The sequence below is a fragment of the Geospiza fortis genome, unplaced genomic scaffold (genome assembly GCF_000277835.1).
Source record: "Geospiza fortis unplaced genomic scaffold, GeoFor_1.0 scaffold206, whole genome shotgun sequence".
NCBI classification, from domain to species: domain Eukaryota; kingdom Metazoa; phylum Chordata; class Aves; order Passeriformes; family Thraupidae; genus Geospiza; species Geospiza fortis.
Window position 1 is genome coordinate 8,003,090 of NW_005054311.1, and position 17,305 is coordinate 8,020,394.

General features: G+C 42.1%; 1 protein-coding gene across 1 annotated transcript in view; it reads right to left on the minus strand.

Moving 5' to 3' along the window:
* The window catches only part of GLIPR2 (GLI pathogenesis related 2), a 28,556-nt gene extending 16,148 nt beyond the window's left edge, over nucleotides 1–12,408 (minus strand). The window contains exons 1-2 of the mRNA XM_005419380.3: nucleotides 12,247–12,408; nucleotides 299–407 (exon numbers count right to left, since the gene is read on the minus strand). Of these exons, the coding sequence (XP_005419437.1) occupies nucleotides 299–407; nucleotides 12,247–12,259 (122 nt within the window). The 5' untranslated portion in view covers nucleotides 12,260–12,408. The remainder of the gene's footprint in view (nucleotides 1–298; nucleotides 408–12,246) is intronic.
* Between the last annotated feature and the right edge of the window lie 4,897 nt (nucleotides 12,409–17,305).

Genomic DNA, 17,305 nt, shown 5'->3' on the forward strand with positions numbered 1-17,305 from the left:
GACAGAACTGGTGATGAAGCGTGTTTTAGACAACTGCCAGGGTAGACAGATGTGGTCCACATCTGAAAAAGGCTCCAAGAAAGATTTGCACAGTTGTGACCACGTGTCCATGTGACCAGCTACTGCTATGTGATGGAAAAAGAGGAGATGAAAGAGTAGAGTCCCTCACTTTCTACTCAATAAGTCTTCACTGGTTATCAGCATGTCAAAAGGCAAATATCTTTGCAGTAAACACAGTCAAACCTAACAAATAGAAGTGTCACAAATCTCATTAGAGAGAAGAAAGAACTGAACTCACTGTTGGGCTCCTCTGTTTAACTTCTTGCAGAGTTTTAATGGGGGGACTCCATGTTTCTTCCTGTAGTCATTGTGTACTTTCAAGACTTCTTCAGCAAATTGTTTGGAAGCTGAAATCACATTAAAAAATTGGAAAGGTCCATCAAATACAGACATTAGTGAAGACAGAAAAAGCATACTCTGAACCCAAACCCTGGTGCAGGCTGGATAGAAGAACACAAGGGTACCACCCTCATTACCTGGCAGCAGGATGAAAGGAACCACTGACTTCCATCCAGAAATAAACTCTAACAGACACTCCTATTGGGAAGCTAAAGACTCACCAAAGGTTGAAGAAAACTGTGATCATTACTGCTTTCCTCAGTAGCAAGGTGATTTAAGGTTAGTCAATCAGTTTGTCAGTTTAAAAACAAAATCAGTTTGACTGACTTTCATTTTAAGCTCTCAGTGCACTGCATCACCATTCCAATTTCAGAGTAAGCAACAAATAAGTCCTCCAAGGAGATGCATTAAAAATGCAAATGATTGTCCCTCCATGCAAGAATTGTCTGTATTAGTCAGGGCACCACCTAAAGAGAATGAAGATGCTAAAATGTTTAGATCTCTGCAAGTACTTGGAAACATGCACCATTCTTCTAATTAATTTTATAGTACAAATTCATAGAAATCTCAAAATGCACCTTTATTTGGCTCAGGACAAATAAATGTTCACAAACAGCAAGTGGTAAGGAAAGAAACAACTACTGTGGCATGGGTTTTCATATTTATTAATGATTCATCATCTTCATTTCTGAATATCTCAATTAGCATGACTACCATCACTTTCCTTGTAAGACACTTTGGAAACCCAAATAGATCCTATGACTAAAAAGAGTTTCCTGTTATTAACCTTAGATTTCTCAGCTTCCTCTCACTACTTGATCCTGACAACTAAAATCAATCATTCTCTGCTGTATTAGCATTATTCTCTTCTGCTGTTTGTAATGATGCACTTTCTCCACAACAGAGCTGTCAGTTTGCACACACTGCTCTCAGAACGTTTTCCTAAGGTGATTACCCAGCTGACTGTCATGCTTTAGCCTGTTCTTGGAGTTCTCTCCAGTTCCTCAATAGCACTGGGATAATACAGCAGCCTAAAATAATCTCAGTATCCAATGCACACAAGAAAGCCATTACAGTTTCATGCAGAACCTTAAATCTTTTGAACACAGTCTGAAGTTGGGTTGGCTCTTTCCTGATCAAAGTGTCACTGTGGACACATATCTAATATATTCTCCATAACATGCTTTCAGGCTCACTTTTTTGGTATCAGTTTGTTGGTATAACACAGCAGCCCTGTTGAACAAGGTGACATCTGCCCACCACCTTCCTCCTCTTCAGTTCTCCCTCAGTTTTGTGTATCTCAAGTTGCACATAATCAGGAAAACAGACACCTCCATTCTGGTATTCAAGCACACAAACTCCTTTTTGCTAATGAACCTGTGCCATCAATCTTGTTACCATTGCTCACAGCTCGTTGACTCTATCAGGCCAGAGTCTCAACTGCTCTGTTACAGAGGTACCAATTTCTACAGCATCTATCAGAAGTCACTGAGGAAAGCAAGCCTACATCCAATTCATCCCCTTCCCTGATGCAGGGGGTCCAAGCTTCCAGCAAGGAAATGTTAAGACAGCCAACAAATTAAAGACATTGGAAAGCACAGCTTTGAAAGTTTCATCACATACTCCAGACTACTTTTTTTTTTCTCTTCAGACCATGCTAAACTTGTGCCTGTTATCACCTAGACTGAATATCTCACCCACTCAGCATTGAAATAGTAGATAAACAATCTGACCTGCAGGTATGGGAGTTTCTATCCAAATAATTTGCTCTCAATGACAACATCAAATTGAAATTCTCATTAAAAAGAAAAGTCAACTGAAATACAGATTTTGTCGGTGCTCAGTCCATAGATTAGCAGAAATACTGCATAATGTAGCTCTGTACTAACTTTCTGACTTACAAAGAGTAACAAGTCATGGACAAAACTGAGTTGCTTCTGCAACAGGCACTGCTATGTTGTCCCTGGAGAACCTCCATCCTCCCTTTCCCTCAAAGGTGGCTGCTATAGAAGTGCTTATCTTCTGTGACTCAAGCTCATGTGCTAACCACCTCCCTCTGTACAGCTTTTCCCGTGCCTGATGATGTGTGGAGAGGGACGCCCAAGTGCCAGATATATTTCAGATTTGTTTCAGAATGCATGTTAAGTTTTTCCATTTTACCAATGTTCCATACACTGAGAAGCCAGGCATTAAAAGTGAGAGTTAATGGGAGTTTTCAGGCTCCCACCCAAATGAGAACAGCTTCCCAAACAGCTGTGGAGACATACTTCTTTCTCTTCATGTAAGCTCCTTAAGCTGCTAGAAAAAATTATTTTCTACTGCCAGAGAGTTAAGTTTGGTCATGAATCATTACACACCTTAATAAGTAAAACAACTGAAGGTATTAGATACAGTTGCTTGCTCCTCAATATTCAATTATTTGCCTCTATTTCTTATTCTTCTGGAACATTGACTAAGATTAATGGCAGCATGTGATGATGAATTTCTAGGCTATGATGTGGTACAGAGCATACCTTACAGCTGTTATGCTCTTGGACTTCCAGGTTCATTGATCAGCTTTGTGTGACAGGGAAAAATAGGCAGAGGAATCTAGGTTGCCTTTTCCCATCACATTTGTTTTTCAGAGAATTCTATTTCTCTATTCTTACTGTCTCTAAGCAGAGCCAATCTACTCAGTCTTTCTTGCATGAAGAGCTCTTCATGCCTGAATCCATACAGCCTCTTGTTAGAGCTGTCTTCTCCTGCCATTCCTACTTTAGTTTGGGCACCAAAGGAAAGGTGAGTTACCTGAACGTGTGTTCCACAACACAAGCTGCCCTGCATCACCTTTGCAGCTGTCAACTGTACCTCCTCCACTGCTCTTGTGGAGCTGCAAGACGGTAACAGGGAATTGTTCCACAAAGCATCAAATTCCTACATAGCAGAAATGCTATGGGTAGCCTTTACCTCAGCACTCAGAACATACAACATTATAGCAGGCACACACATGACTAGCAAAACAAGCATATATTTTTATGCCTAAGTATCCACCCTGGTGACTCAAAAATGAGCCCTGTATCAATCTCTAGAGGTATTGTTTCTTTTCAGTACTTTTTGTCCTATTGTTTATGGATTAACTTTCACTGGTAATGTTTTACTTTCCATGAATACTAAGTTTTTCTATTTAGCCTTCAAATAATTAATACATAATGCTATCAATAAGAGAGAGCTGTGAGTGTTCAGTCTAGAGAAGACAAAGCTTTGGGGAGATGTTATTGTGGCCTCTGCTTAAAGGGGGCTTATAAGAAAGACAATTTGTTAGGGCCTGTAGTGATAGGACAAAAGGTAATAGATATAAAATAAAATAAAGTAGATTCAGGCTAGATGTATGGAAGAATTTTTTTATGATGAGGGTGGTGGAACACTGGCAGAGGCTTCCCAGAGAGGTGGTGAATGACCCAACCCTAGAAACATTCAAGGTGAAGTTGGATGGGTCTGTGAGCAACCTGATGTAGTTGAAGATATGTCTGCTCTGGGGGTTGTATTAGAGGACCTTCAACAGTCTCTTCCAACCCAGATTGCCCTATGTTACTATGAAACAAACCTCATTCACAATCCTACAGAGAAAAGTACTATTCCATCTGTCTCAATCTCTCTTTGAATGACAGAGGCCTCAAACTCTTCAACCAATGTGTGCACTAGAGGTAAATTGAGGTAATGACCCCACCTTTCAGTCTTCCCCCAAAAAGAAATACCTAGAAATTTGCTCTTATATTAACAGGACACTGTATGTTACTTCCGTGTTACTCTTTTGGGCCCAGAATCCAGGCAGAAAGAAACTACCATACTTCCAGCCAGGCCAGGGCTAATTTTTGCGATAGCCAGGAGGGAGCACAGCTAGGACCTGGAGTTTGTTCTATACCACCTTTCATCATTTTCCACGAATGCGGGAAGGGGTCTCTTCCATGTCAAGGTAGTGTGGCACGATCAGCTATTTTAGGTAGTGAGCATCTGTATATGAATCACTCACCTATCTTGTACATTTTTCTATTAATATTGTTACTGTTACTCTTTGTTTTCTTCCTGTTTCCAGTAAATGGTTTCTCATTGCTGTTTCCAGTAAATTGTTCTTATCTCAACAAGTCTTTACTTTTTGTTTCTCCAATTCTCCTCTCCAGCCACCCACAGGAAGGGAGAGAGGAGATTGAGAGAGCAGCGCATCATTTGGGGAGGTTTCAGTAGGAACACTAAATTGGAGAAAACCATTCCTAAACCACAACAGAAGCCAAGTGCCAGAATACATGGAGAAGACAGATGCAAAGCAGATAGAAAGCACATAAAATGTAATTAAGTAATTGTTTAAACACTGAGTTTAAAGCTCTGCTTTAAAACTGAAATCCCTTCAGTGTCCCTTGATTCTGCAGAACTGCTCTACTCTACCCTGGAAGTGGGTTATGGAATAAGAATTCAGCAAATACAGCTTTTATTATGCCCAACAGGTGGAAAAAATTCATTAGAATTAGAAGCTTTAGGGAACTGTAAAGTAACTACGTCAAAAAGTCCTTTGTTACTGTCCCAGGTAACTGATACTTCTATTGTGACAAACTTCTCAAAGCATATTCACCGACTGGAAACAAAATTCTCGAGTAAAAGAGATCCCAGTTTCTAAAGACAACATTTGCGTCTGGACTCTTCTAAAGAGAGCTGACATTTATTATTAATCTTTACCCACCCTTGAAATGTAACTCTCTGGAAACCATCCCTAGCTGAATCTTTCCCACTGTGAGAATAGCATTCCTTCTATGGAGAAGTGATGGATGTCTAACTGATATGAGAAATGTTAAGACAGTCTATGTTCCACTGCACTTTGACTCAGCACTTTGGTTTGAAGCCACAAATCCTTCAGGGTGGTCTCATGCTGGCTGGGTCTGCAGCAACGCAGGGAGTGAATGTTCCATGCTTCTTTTCTCCACGTATTTAACTGCACTTTCTTGCCCTCCATTTGGGACTGCAACATCTTCCAAGACTGGCCCTTAATGCTTGATGCCATTTGGGAAAATGGATCTGACACTCCAATTCATGAATCATTTCCAGCCATAAAAACTGATCTCCCCCAGTGTTAAACTCCCTTTTTCTCTATCATAACTGGCTGATTGCTTGGAAATATACAGAAGAAATGAAACCATATATAAATCCCAGAGGAAAAGAAAGATTTAATTATACTATGTTTAGAAAGTATTGTGTCCTGGGTGGGGTTTCCTTGTCTTCTTTTACACAATCAAGAATTGTGGGGCAAGGTCTCCGTCCTATACAATAAGCATTTATGACAGATGTCATGATTGTTGGTACATGATTTCCCTTCCAACCTGAATTATCCTGTAACCTTACTAAAAGTTAGAAGAGAAAGTACTGCTGATGGAAGTGAAAGGAATTGGGAGTTATAATTAGATACTAGTTTAAATGGGAATAGTTTCCTGGAATGTTCCTATGTTTGCTGCTCAAAATAGCTTTCTCCTCAGCTCAGGAGATCCTTCTTCAGGGAGGAGTTTCTGTGATGTTTCTCAGCATTCAGTTTTGCCTGAATTTGCTCACACACTTGCTTATCACCGGGGTGAGCTTCAGGACAACAGCGAGATGTCTGAGTTAACTGCATCTGATGGACAAGGACCCCATTCATTTTAATATCTGGGCTTGCTCTACAGCAAACTGGCAACTTAATAACCTTGCGTTACCTGTGTCACACAATGTAACACACTCTTTTCCCCCACACCCAGTTTGGGGCATGTGGCCTGAGAATATGAAGTTGCCGGTGCAATAATGTTTCAATGACATTAGTCATGTCACTGTTTGATTGCAAATCCTATTCTTGCTATAATAGACAGTGCTGATTACTTCCTCACTTAAGGCCTTTTATAAACAGTACGGCAATTGACTGCCCTGATTAAAAAGGAACACCTGGTAAACTGGAGGCTGCACGGCTCTGAGAGGCAGCAGAGCCTTCTGTGAAACAGACATTTACAAAACAAGCAGCACTTATCAGCAGTCTTGAGGTCTTGAGCACTGACAGAAGCAACTTTTCACTTCCACTGGAGGCAAGGGTGTGAGGAGAAGTCCTTGGCTTGTAGCCCCTGTCTCCTCCAAACTGACCAACAATCAGAACAGCCAGCAGTCACTTCCACGGAGTGACATAAGGCTGGAACTGACTGCTCATCATCTCCAGAACACCTGGTCCTGGCTTTGCATGAAAGAAAATCAAAAGTGTTATTTTTATTACTGTTCTGCCAGGAAGGACACCTGAATATTGTAATCATGCCACACAGCTACAGAGACATCTGTAGGCAGCTAACGTGTATGCTGCTATTCCTTTTAAAAAGACTAAGGAGGCTCTCCCATCAGAAAGACCTCCATTCTTAGATCCAACTGCCACAGAATTTCTAGGGCACACGTACTTCCAAATACAAAGCCATAAGTGACCTGCATGTGTTAGAATCACACTATGCAGAAGTAATTCACATAATCTTCTCCATCTCTTCTTTCCCCAACATTGTATCTGCCTAAAGTTAATAATTACAGAAATTTATTGAAGAAAATAAGGCACAACTATATTTATTAATGAGTAACAACAGAAATCAGTTGTTTTGAGTAATTGTACAGAAGTAATTGAATTGAAACGGAATATTTTTTTCTATTCATATTTTGGATGCTGTATGTTCTTATGCTTTGTAGATGGACAGCAACAGACACAACCTTGTTTTTACCCAGTGCCAAGCTCATTTTCCATAGCACTGCTGGCTGCGTGGTGCCAACCAAAGTCTTTGGAAAGTGAAGAATTTTGCAAACAAGAATCAAAGTGAGATAGAACAATCCCACGTCTCCTGGGATATGCTCCTGCATTTTACATCTCTACCATTCATGTTCTGTCATGGTTTGGGGTAAGCATACCTGAACTAGTTTTAATCTCATCAGCTCCAATATCCTCCCACCTTGTTTTTCTGCCAAGGACATCCAAGATAACTGTGGCAATGTTCAAAGTATGTTTATTTATGCACCTCCCTGAGGCATGGAAATATGGCCATGCACATTTCTTCTGATCACTGATGTGTGTGAACTCACCCATCCAGTACCCAAAGTCAGGCAGGGAGGCACAGAAATCTTTCTTTACTCACATATACAATCAATTAAACCACCTGCTTTTCATCCCTCTGCTCAACAGGTTAAACTCCAGCTCTCACAATTCAAAATCTTTTTTAAAAGGTATTTATTTCATAGAATCATAGAATAATTGAACCATCTGGATGAAAGGGACATTTGAAGATCATCTAGTCCAATTCTCCTGCCCTGAGCAGGGATACCTTCAACTACACCCTGTTGCTCAGAGCTCCATCTGGCCTGACCTTGAACATTTCCAGGGATACATTAAATGTTTACAGTGACCTAAACAGACCCATATTTTCTTCCTACACAACATCCCAGACTCCTAACACCTCCTCTCACCTACTTGCATGGGAGCCAGTTCTGCACCAGGGAGATTGGGCCTCACCTCATCCCCCTATACAGGGCCACCCAGCCCAGCTCTGGCTGTTGTTCTGACCTTCACAGAATGGGCAGAACTTGCCTAGCTCTGCCTGTAAAAACAGAACAGAGATAGGCTGCAGCTTATCTTTCAGAGAACAGCATAGCCACTACAGAAAGAGAGATCTGACATAGCCTTCTGGCCTGTTGAGATAAATAAAACAACAAAACAGTTAAAATCAAAATACTTGTTTTCTCATACTTTTTGTTCCTGCACATAGAACATCAACAGAAGCAAATTCAAATCCAGACAAGACAGACACTACCAACTGTACAGATAGAAAATGCAGGGTTTGCACATTTCCAGTAATAAAAGCTTTCTTCATGCTCAATTTTTTTTTCTGTATATCACAATAGCATGGGAAACCTTGGTAGGTATCTCAGTTACTACAGACCATCACATTCTATCTTATTCTTCCTGAGCCCTTCCCACTTGTTTCAGTATTTATCTGCCTTGAACACAAGGAGCTAAGGGTATAATCTAACAGCTGACAGGAGCAACCGCTGTTGCATGGGGTCGCTGCTGCATTCTCCTCCCCCACCAAAACCCTGATGCTTCAACCGATGGGTAAAAATTGAGCCCAGAATACTGCCAAAGCCTGACACATTGCTGGAAGACTTTTTTTTCCTTCTGCTACTTATTGAACTTGAACCCAGCAATCAATGTCTTCTTCACACAACTGGAGATGTGGGACTAAGAATTGAATTAACTTTGGTTTTGAAAAGTCATTTTCCCACCACACCTCCAGTTCAGCTCTGGTGTAAAGAAGAAGACAGTAACCTGTGTTGCAAGTTCTGCAAATGTCCTAATGTTACCAAATGCAAAAGCTCAGTTTCTAACAGTTCAGAACAATCTGTCTTCCCTATCCCCTCCAGTCCTGTAAAACCAGCCAGCATAACTCTTTCTCATTTTGGCAGCTCGGGAGTATCTGATTTCTCAGAAAGCAAACAGGTCACTTGTCCAGTACGCCTGTATTTTTGTCATGACCTGCTATGCCTGTCTCTTACCACGATGCTGAAATACAAGTCAGCATTTCAGCTGAAGACTTAGCTCATTCTGCAGAAAATACGACAGTCCTTTTTACTGTACTCTGAAGATGCATCTGAAGAGTTAAAAACCAGCACATGCTTCTAAATGAGATTAAAACCAGCATGGAAAGCTGCATTGAGTCTGGTTCCTATCTCGAAACCCTTTCTCAGCCCCTCTTTGTTTGGTTTGGTTTTTTTTGTACTGACTCAACACGCAGAGCAGTGGGTAACTCCCAGCCCTTCCTCTGGAGTCCCGCCCACATTTGTAGAAGTGTCAGAAAAAAGGAAAAACAGCAGAAAAATAAAACCAAATTCTGTAAAATGATTGCGGTATTTACTGTGCCTGACCTTGACACCATCTGCACACACTTGCCAGAATAAAGGGAGCTATTCCCCCGCAGGGAGCAAGCGTGGCAAGCTCCCTTCCCCCAGGAGGCTGAACCCGGGGGGAAGTGGGAGAAATAAGACTTTTAGCAGCCTTTCCTACCACCATCCCAGCCTATTCAGAGACTCCCACTGCTCAGCAGAAATCCACGTGCTCCAGAGCGGAGGAGTGGAGCTCGCAGCCAGCTGCTTTCCTGAGCATCGCCTGCAGCTGCAGGCAGGGATGGATATCCCCCGTGGGGCGAGGGCTGCCCGCAGGACCCCGCCTCCGGCCGCGCACAGCTGCAGCGGGGTCAGAGCCCTGCCAGCACAGCAGCCTCAGCAACAGAGCAGCCAAGAGCTGCCAGCTCCCCATCCTCTCCTTTCCTGCAGAAATATTGTCCCTATCTTCTTGGTTAGAGCTCTCTGGGATCTGTGGGGATGGCTGCCTGCACCCCCCACTAAATGCAAATGGTGTCTGAAAAGGGAAGACCTGGGGGAGGGCAGAGAGGGTCTCCGTGTTTGGCTTAAGTTTTTGCAGGAGTTATGACCACGGAAGGCATTTTCTAACCCTGACAAGGAAGTTTCAGTATGAATTTGGTTTCATCAGCCTGTAGCTTTCAGGGAAGAAAGCTGAGTCAGAGGTGCTGATGGTTTCAACACTCAGCTCTATCCAATGAAACACAGAGTGCTAAGTCTCTAGCTCTGACACTTGGAATGAACATTGCTTCAAATATAATCTAACAACTAGTATTACAACATTATTGGAGAGTTTTTACCAAAGAACTGAGATTTCCAATAGCAGGTTTTCTTGATGTGGGGATACTTAGACTTCAAGACGGATTTACCGAAACCAAAAGGTTAAAGAAACTGCTCGTTTATATTAAAGTAGTGGCCCTACTTGTCATGAATTAGAGCATCCTTAAATTAAACCTTCAGGTAATCTCTGCCTTAACCTTTCTGACCAAGGAGAGGAGCAAGGAATCTGTTCTGAGGTCAAACAGATCTGTCATGCAACCTGTTACACGTTCATGTACCTTAGTACAGAGAAACTTGTCTGCATCACACCTTAAGAGCACTAGAGTGGGAACACATTTTGTATTTCACACAAAACCCAGAGGAAGCAATACCCTGTACAACAGCTGCTCTCTCCATTCAAAGGCAAACCACACTGAATGATCTCAGACAGGAATTTGAAGACTTCAGTGAACTAGAAAGGGCAGATGGGATTTAGTCAATAAACCAATTGTCAGGACAGGATCTCAGTTTTATGATTCATCTAAAAATATTGCACACAGCTCAAAGACAATAACCTGGACCTAGTTTAACATTGGTTTGAAAAGCATGACACAAATAGAAAATATTCTTAACACGTACCTAGATCTCAAGTTCTATTTGTATAACCACTTAAAGATGCAAACATTACCCAAGCCTTGGCAAAGCGAGTTTCTGGTCTGCCATTGTTCCTAAGTTTGTAGAAATCAACTAATGCACAGCAATAAATATGCAGGGGGAAAAAATGAAGATGGTAATTGCCTTATGACTGTTTTAGCAATTTTCATGCATTAAAACAAAAGGAGATTTTTATTTTTTCGGGGATTGTGAGATGCACAGTGGAGTATCTCTACTGCTTTTGCCCAATGTGCTTTGCTAATGTAATGTACAGGCACTACACTGATTTGGTGTTTGTACTTAGCATGGGAAGTGCTGAGCTTGATACTTCATAGCAACTATGCTTATTTAAATTGTTATAGGGTTATTTATCCCAATCTAGCTGTCAGGATATGAGGCCAAACTCACCCACTGGCAGCTGGACTTTGCCAAAAAAAAAGGCAGGTGGCTTGTCTGGACTGGGTGTCATACCAGTAAGCCCTCTACAGTCATATTTGCAGACAGCTCTCATCTCATCTAGCAAGCTGACCTTTAAAAATAAAGAAAAATTTAAAAAAACCCCAATGCACCCATGCTGAGGCCCTTTAAAGTGTTACTCATGCAAAGATTTTCCTTAAGTTTCTCTGAAGAGGTCTATAGTTTTGAGGTCATCGAGTACTATGTTTTGCTGAGCATGTCCCTGTATGTGCTGTTCACATACAGGACAGACAGACAACATGCCACTAGGCTCTGATTTGTCACAGAAACAATGCCCTAAGAACAAGAACGAAAAGTCCTATCCAGTTTCACAGCTGTTTCAGAAATTCAGGACAGTTTTTTACTCATGGCCTTAACAGGACAAAGGCGGAGAAAACCCGGGGCACTGAGCACTCCCTTCTGAAGGTCTCTGGCTCCTTGGCAGCTTTGGAGAAGTCTCTCCAGCCCAAACTGAGCGGGACACACAGACAGCCAGCAGCAGCAGGGAAAGAACCAACAGCAGAGGAAGCAGCCGCAGGGAAAGGCTTAAAGAATATCTGCACAGCTGGGGAGAGACTTAGGGGCTGAGCAAGTCTGTCCGCAGTTAAATAGTAACCAGATCTTACATCTAAATCCTTCCGACAGGAAGGGTGATAAAGCTTACCCCCCTCGAAGCATCCTGCAGCTTATCTGCAAGGCTAATAAGTTTTGTCACACAGCAAGACACAAAATAACTTTAAAGCCACAGGATTCATAGTAATTTTTTACAGCAAAGCACAAGTACTTTAGGTTACAAAATACAAACTTTACAAAGTTGTATATGAAATGCAAATACCTCTACACCGTACAGGCTGAGGAGGGGGTTCGCTTTTCTTTTCCTTTTTTTCAATCCAACCCTTGTCAGAGAGAAAGCTCCTCCCAGGCTGTACCATGCACAAATGAAAGCAGCCTTCTCCGAGGAAAGCCACTGAATGCTTTGGCAACGCTTTCCAAGCACAAAACCAGACACGGACTTTGTGCGAACACACAGCCAACTGCACGAAGGCATTTGCTCACCTGATTTCCCCATGACCAAGTGGGTTTTTTTGGTTTTTTGTTTGTTTTTTAAATTTCACCTGCTTCCTCCTCTCTTGACTGAGTTTTGCCGCTAAGCGCCGGGATGAAGCGTTCGCAGTTTCAGCTCAACTTCTTCATTCGCCTGCGACCGCTGCTGGAAAAAAAAACCAAACAACTCAGCAGCACGAACCCGCTACCGCCCCTTCTTGAGCGCTGGAATAAGCCTGCCCATGCCTTTATAAGGCATAGGGACACCGCTCTTTTTTTCATGAAAAGATCCTGGTTAGGGTCAGGAGCTATTTATCCTCCACAGTAACCAAGCAGCTCCAAAACACCATATGTTTTCACATACCATTTTACTTTAGTAATCGCATCTGTCTTCTGATAAGAGTAGGCTGTGAGAAGAAATTCTGCTGACAAATAGATCTGCTGCCACAGTGGGCATAGCCCATGGGGCTCTCATACAGCTAAATGATGTTGAAGTTTCACCCACCTGCTGCATGTAAAGTTGAAACAGAAAAGTGATAAAGCACTTTGAAGTATAACTACATTTGTATGTCTAAAATGAATCACTTCCTGCACTGTTACAACATAACCTGTAGAAGGTATTAGTAAAATAAGATTTTGCAGGTTAAAGAGGAGCTGTGCTGATGGTGTGTTTCTGTGAAAAGCATTGGAGGTGAGTATGTCTCATTTCATCTGTGTAAGCACACTGTGCCACTGTTATCTACACTTTACATCAAAATGCCTCAAGTTAATCTGGCAAATATTAACCACTTTAACTACACTGAACGTGATACTTTGATTTAACTTCAGAAGTGCTGCATATCTACAAACAGTAATTCAGTTACGTGTTTCCAGCTTTCATCTTCTCATCATCACAAAAATCATCTGAGGTTAATGCTTCCCAATTTTTACAATGCCTTTCAATATTTCAAGGTTCTTCTTGATTTTGTGCCAAGTCTGCTGGCTCATCAGGATTTAATTATCCTTTGTCCACCTCTGTAGTCTTGGCTCCATGGTGAGTAAAGGAAAAAAAAAAGATGCAAGGGTTGGGCTTTTCCTTCTTATGCAAGTAGCAGCAGCAGGTGGGGAAAGGCAACATCCCTTCACCAACACTGCTCCTCCTGTGGTGGTTCCACTGGCAGGGCTGAGACACAGGTTGAGGGAGTGTCACTGACAGCTGATGGGTTCACAGAGAAGAGGCATGAGGACAATTGATCACCACCCAGAGAAGGAAACCGCAGGGTGTGAGACCGCATTCATTTTCACAGCTGCCTGATATTTTCCTTTGTTGCCAGCAAGGCAGGCAGTAGAACAGGAGAAGGAAGTCAGAGAAGGTGCAGAAGGAAATCTCTTCCCAATCTCTCTGCTGCAAATGGCAGTAGCTGGCTGAGGAGGAGGGTGGAGAGCTGGAGTTGGTACTATCAGAGCCATGTCCGGAAAAAGCTGCTGTTTTACTTGCTTGGAAGAGTGAATAAACCATGGACCAGCCTGAATGAACCAGATCCCCAGTCTCTGAAAATGCTCTGCTAAACTTAAAATACTGGGCTGTACTACTCCTAGGACACACATCAATGCTCAGCAATAGCCAGTGCCACCCTATGGCCGAGACAAGGAGTAAAAGGGATTTTATATTTGTATAGGTGGGAGTCTCTGGTATTTGAAATGTTCATTTATATTCTCATACTTGATTGTTGTATTTTATACTGTTTATGTTTTAGATCTTTATAATATTCAGCTGAATTATAAAGCAACATCGCTTCAGGACCTGGACTGCTAGTAGGAAACAACACCAAGCATTTTCAAAAGGGACCAGATGCACCTGCATACCACATCCTGTGAAATCACAACTTAGAAAAGAGGGTTTCTCTGATCTGACAAAAATCCAGTGATACCTACAGGAGGAAAAAAAAAAAGTGCTTTTTCTGATCAGAAAACAAGGAAACCAAAATCAGCGCTCCAGCCTGAAATGTAAAAGTATCAGTACAAAGTAAATGCAATGACTCATCAAAGACAGGAAAGCAATGTAAGCTGAGACATACAAAAGCAAAGAGGAAGGAGGGAGAAACGATTAAAGAGATTTTAAAAGATTAAAAGTTTCTTTTTAAAGAGAATTTTAAAATATTAAAATAATAATCTTTTATTATTTTAACATCACCTGAAAGTTCCACACTAAAGAATATTACTGAAGAATATTATCAGATTGAAATTTAGAGGAGGTATGTAGACTAATAATTAAGAATTCAAACAAGCCTTTGAAAATAATAGGAGTGATTAAATAAAAGCCACTGCTAGTGATAATTTTCAAGCTGTAAGCCATTAATTTCCTTTTACCAATCTCAGACAGTATCAAACAAATGTGAATGGTAACAAACAGGGTTTTCCATTTGCTTTATGATGTGCCAAAGCACCTCCAAAACATGATTCCTTTACACAGAGAAAGTGGTATTATCTAATAGTGGACATAGGGAACTACATTACAGCTACAGAAATTCCCTGTGCAGCCAGAGTTCAGTATTCTGCCTCCTATGGCCACATCTACTAAATTTTTCTGGAAAAGTAGCAAAAAAAGGTACAATGTGGACTGACTAATTTTTAATTGTTTCATCTTCCTGTTAAAAGGAAAGCAGAACAGAAACAGCTGGCTAAAAAAAGTAACACTTACCTAGTAAAGACTGGTGTAATAAATATTCTTTCTGGAAATAGGCTATAGAGCACATGAGAAGGAAAAATGGAATTTGAAAGGAAGTGCATGAATCATTACAATCAGGAAGTTAGTGATAACTCATCTGCAGTAGAGCAATTTCATCTGCATCCTAAAAATCTGCGGCTAAAATTTTGGTGTCAAACTGATTGGGCCATTCAGATGACAAAACATTCCTCATTCTATTCTATCTTCCCTTTTCTCCTAATAAAGCAAATCCATCTCACCTGCCCACATCAGCCACTTTTCTTTACCTTGATGTGACTGACCCTAACACACAGAGGCTCATAACCTCCTCTGGTGCCACCAGATACTTCCCTTCTTTGCTTTCCCACCTCTTCTGGAAGCTTCCTGCACCTCTTTTTCTTTCTTCTGTGCCCCAGCTTGCCCCATGTGACCTGCTGCTTGCATTGTGACCAGCCCTGGGTAGCCACAGGCACTCCTGTGGTGCCCCACAGGCTGCCCCAGGACAGTGGACCTGGCAAGGCCAGCGTTGGAAGTGGCAGTGTGGATTTCTGGGCTCAGCTGGGATTGTGCTGCTGCTGCTGCTGCTGCTGCTGCTGCCTGATGCCTCATCCAGCTTGGTCTTCACAGCCGTGTGCTGACAGCCTTCAATATTCCTCCAGGACCTTCCACCAGCCAACCATATATAGCTAAATCTGTAGAAATTCAGGATTAAACAGATGTCTTTTTGATAGAGCAAGGAGCCCCAGGAAGATCCCAGGTTACCTGTTGTCTTCCCAGAGGTCTGCCTGCACACAGCTAAATATTCCCTTCCATCTGGCAAGGGCACCCCCTAAGCAGGGCTCCCCAGGGCTGTGGAGCTGTGTGCCTGTTGTGAGGGCCCTGGTAGCATCATGGATTTCAGCCTGCACATTTCTGTTCCAGCTGCTGAGATGAAGTAGCAGCCAGCCAGCTGCTGCCTGTGCAGATCCCCAGCTGCTGGCAGGCAGGTTCAGACACATATGAGGAGGCCTGAGATGAACCTTCCCACATGTGCATGCTCTGATGGGTCCAGTTGATACAAATGCCTGTCATCATCAATGTTTTGAGTCACCGGTTCATTCCATCAGTTGGCATCTATCAGGAACAATTAGGTGTCCACGCAGACTGGGACAGACATTGGACCACATTGTTAATGCAGGCCCTGCCAGGGAGGTGTGGATGCATCACATCGTGCTTTTAAATACAACACTGAGCAGTTTCTCTACAAGTCAAACCATGCAGACAAAAAGTTTGTGAGCAATTCTGAATGTAACAAATCTGTTTTCCCCAGACACGCTTACAAGCAACACTAAGGCCCAACAGTTTTTATATGACTATAAAAACATCACACAGGAATTACATCATGAGTAAACTGAAAAATTATGCACAAAGCTGTATCAGGCAACAATAAAACTGCTTATTTTAAAAAATGTAAAAGGGAAATGGGGAAAAAAAAAGATGGTAGAATATTTGAGAATATTCCTCATCTTGCACTTATGCCAGGCTTTGCTTCTGGGCTCTGTATTGGTATTGCCATTTCACCTGTGAATTAAGCCATGTTGTGTAGCAGATCAAAAAAAAGTCAACTTGAACATAGTTGGAGATGTTAATTTTTCTTGCGAGACAATATACTGCTTTTTATTTTGACCATAATGCTCAGTTGCTGAAGAAAATGAAATAAACTGAGCTGGAAAGAGGAAGAGTGCAAAAGCAAGGCTATACCTCTTTTCTAAGCACTATGCTGTTATCAGATGGCCACATCCACAAAACTCTTACACAGAAAACAGCAGACTGTGATTGCAGAATAGTCATTCACTTCAACTTCTTCCTACACACTGCGAGATAAAAGTAGTGCATGATTAATCATCATCATAGAATTACAAACCTATGTAATGGTTTGTAATGGTTTGGGTTGGAAGGGACCTTAAAGATCACCTAGTTCCAATCCCCCTGTCACGGTGGGGGTTGGGACCAACAACAGTCTCAAGGGCTGGGTTCCAAGCAAATGTTTGGGGAACAAAATGTGTAAGTACTGTTGCCCAAAGGAGTGTAGCACAAGCATGGCCATTCTCTCAAGAGGCCCAGCTGAGATTCTCCAGGATCATCCCAATGTCTGAGAGTAACAGTACTCTGATCTCACCAGAGCAGGGCAGTGAAATGCCCACTTCGGACTTCGGATGTTCCTCAGCATGGCTCGATCTACAGGGGGTCTCACTTCACAAAAGAACCAGAGTAAACCTCTCAGCATGGTTGCTCTCAACTAGCTCAAAGCAGGAGCTTCCATAGGAAATCCCACTTCCCACCTGTCCAGGTGCTCAGAGTGCCTCCCCTCACCCTACCAGGGAGAAAAGGGGCTCCGCAAGAGGC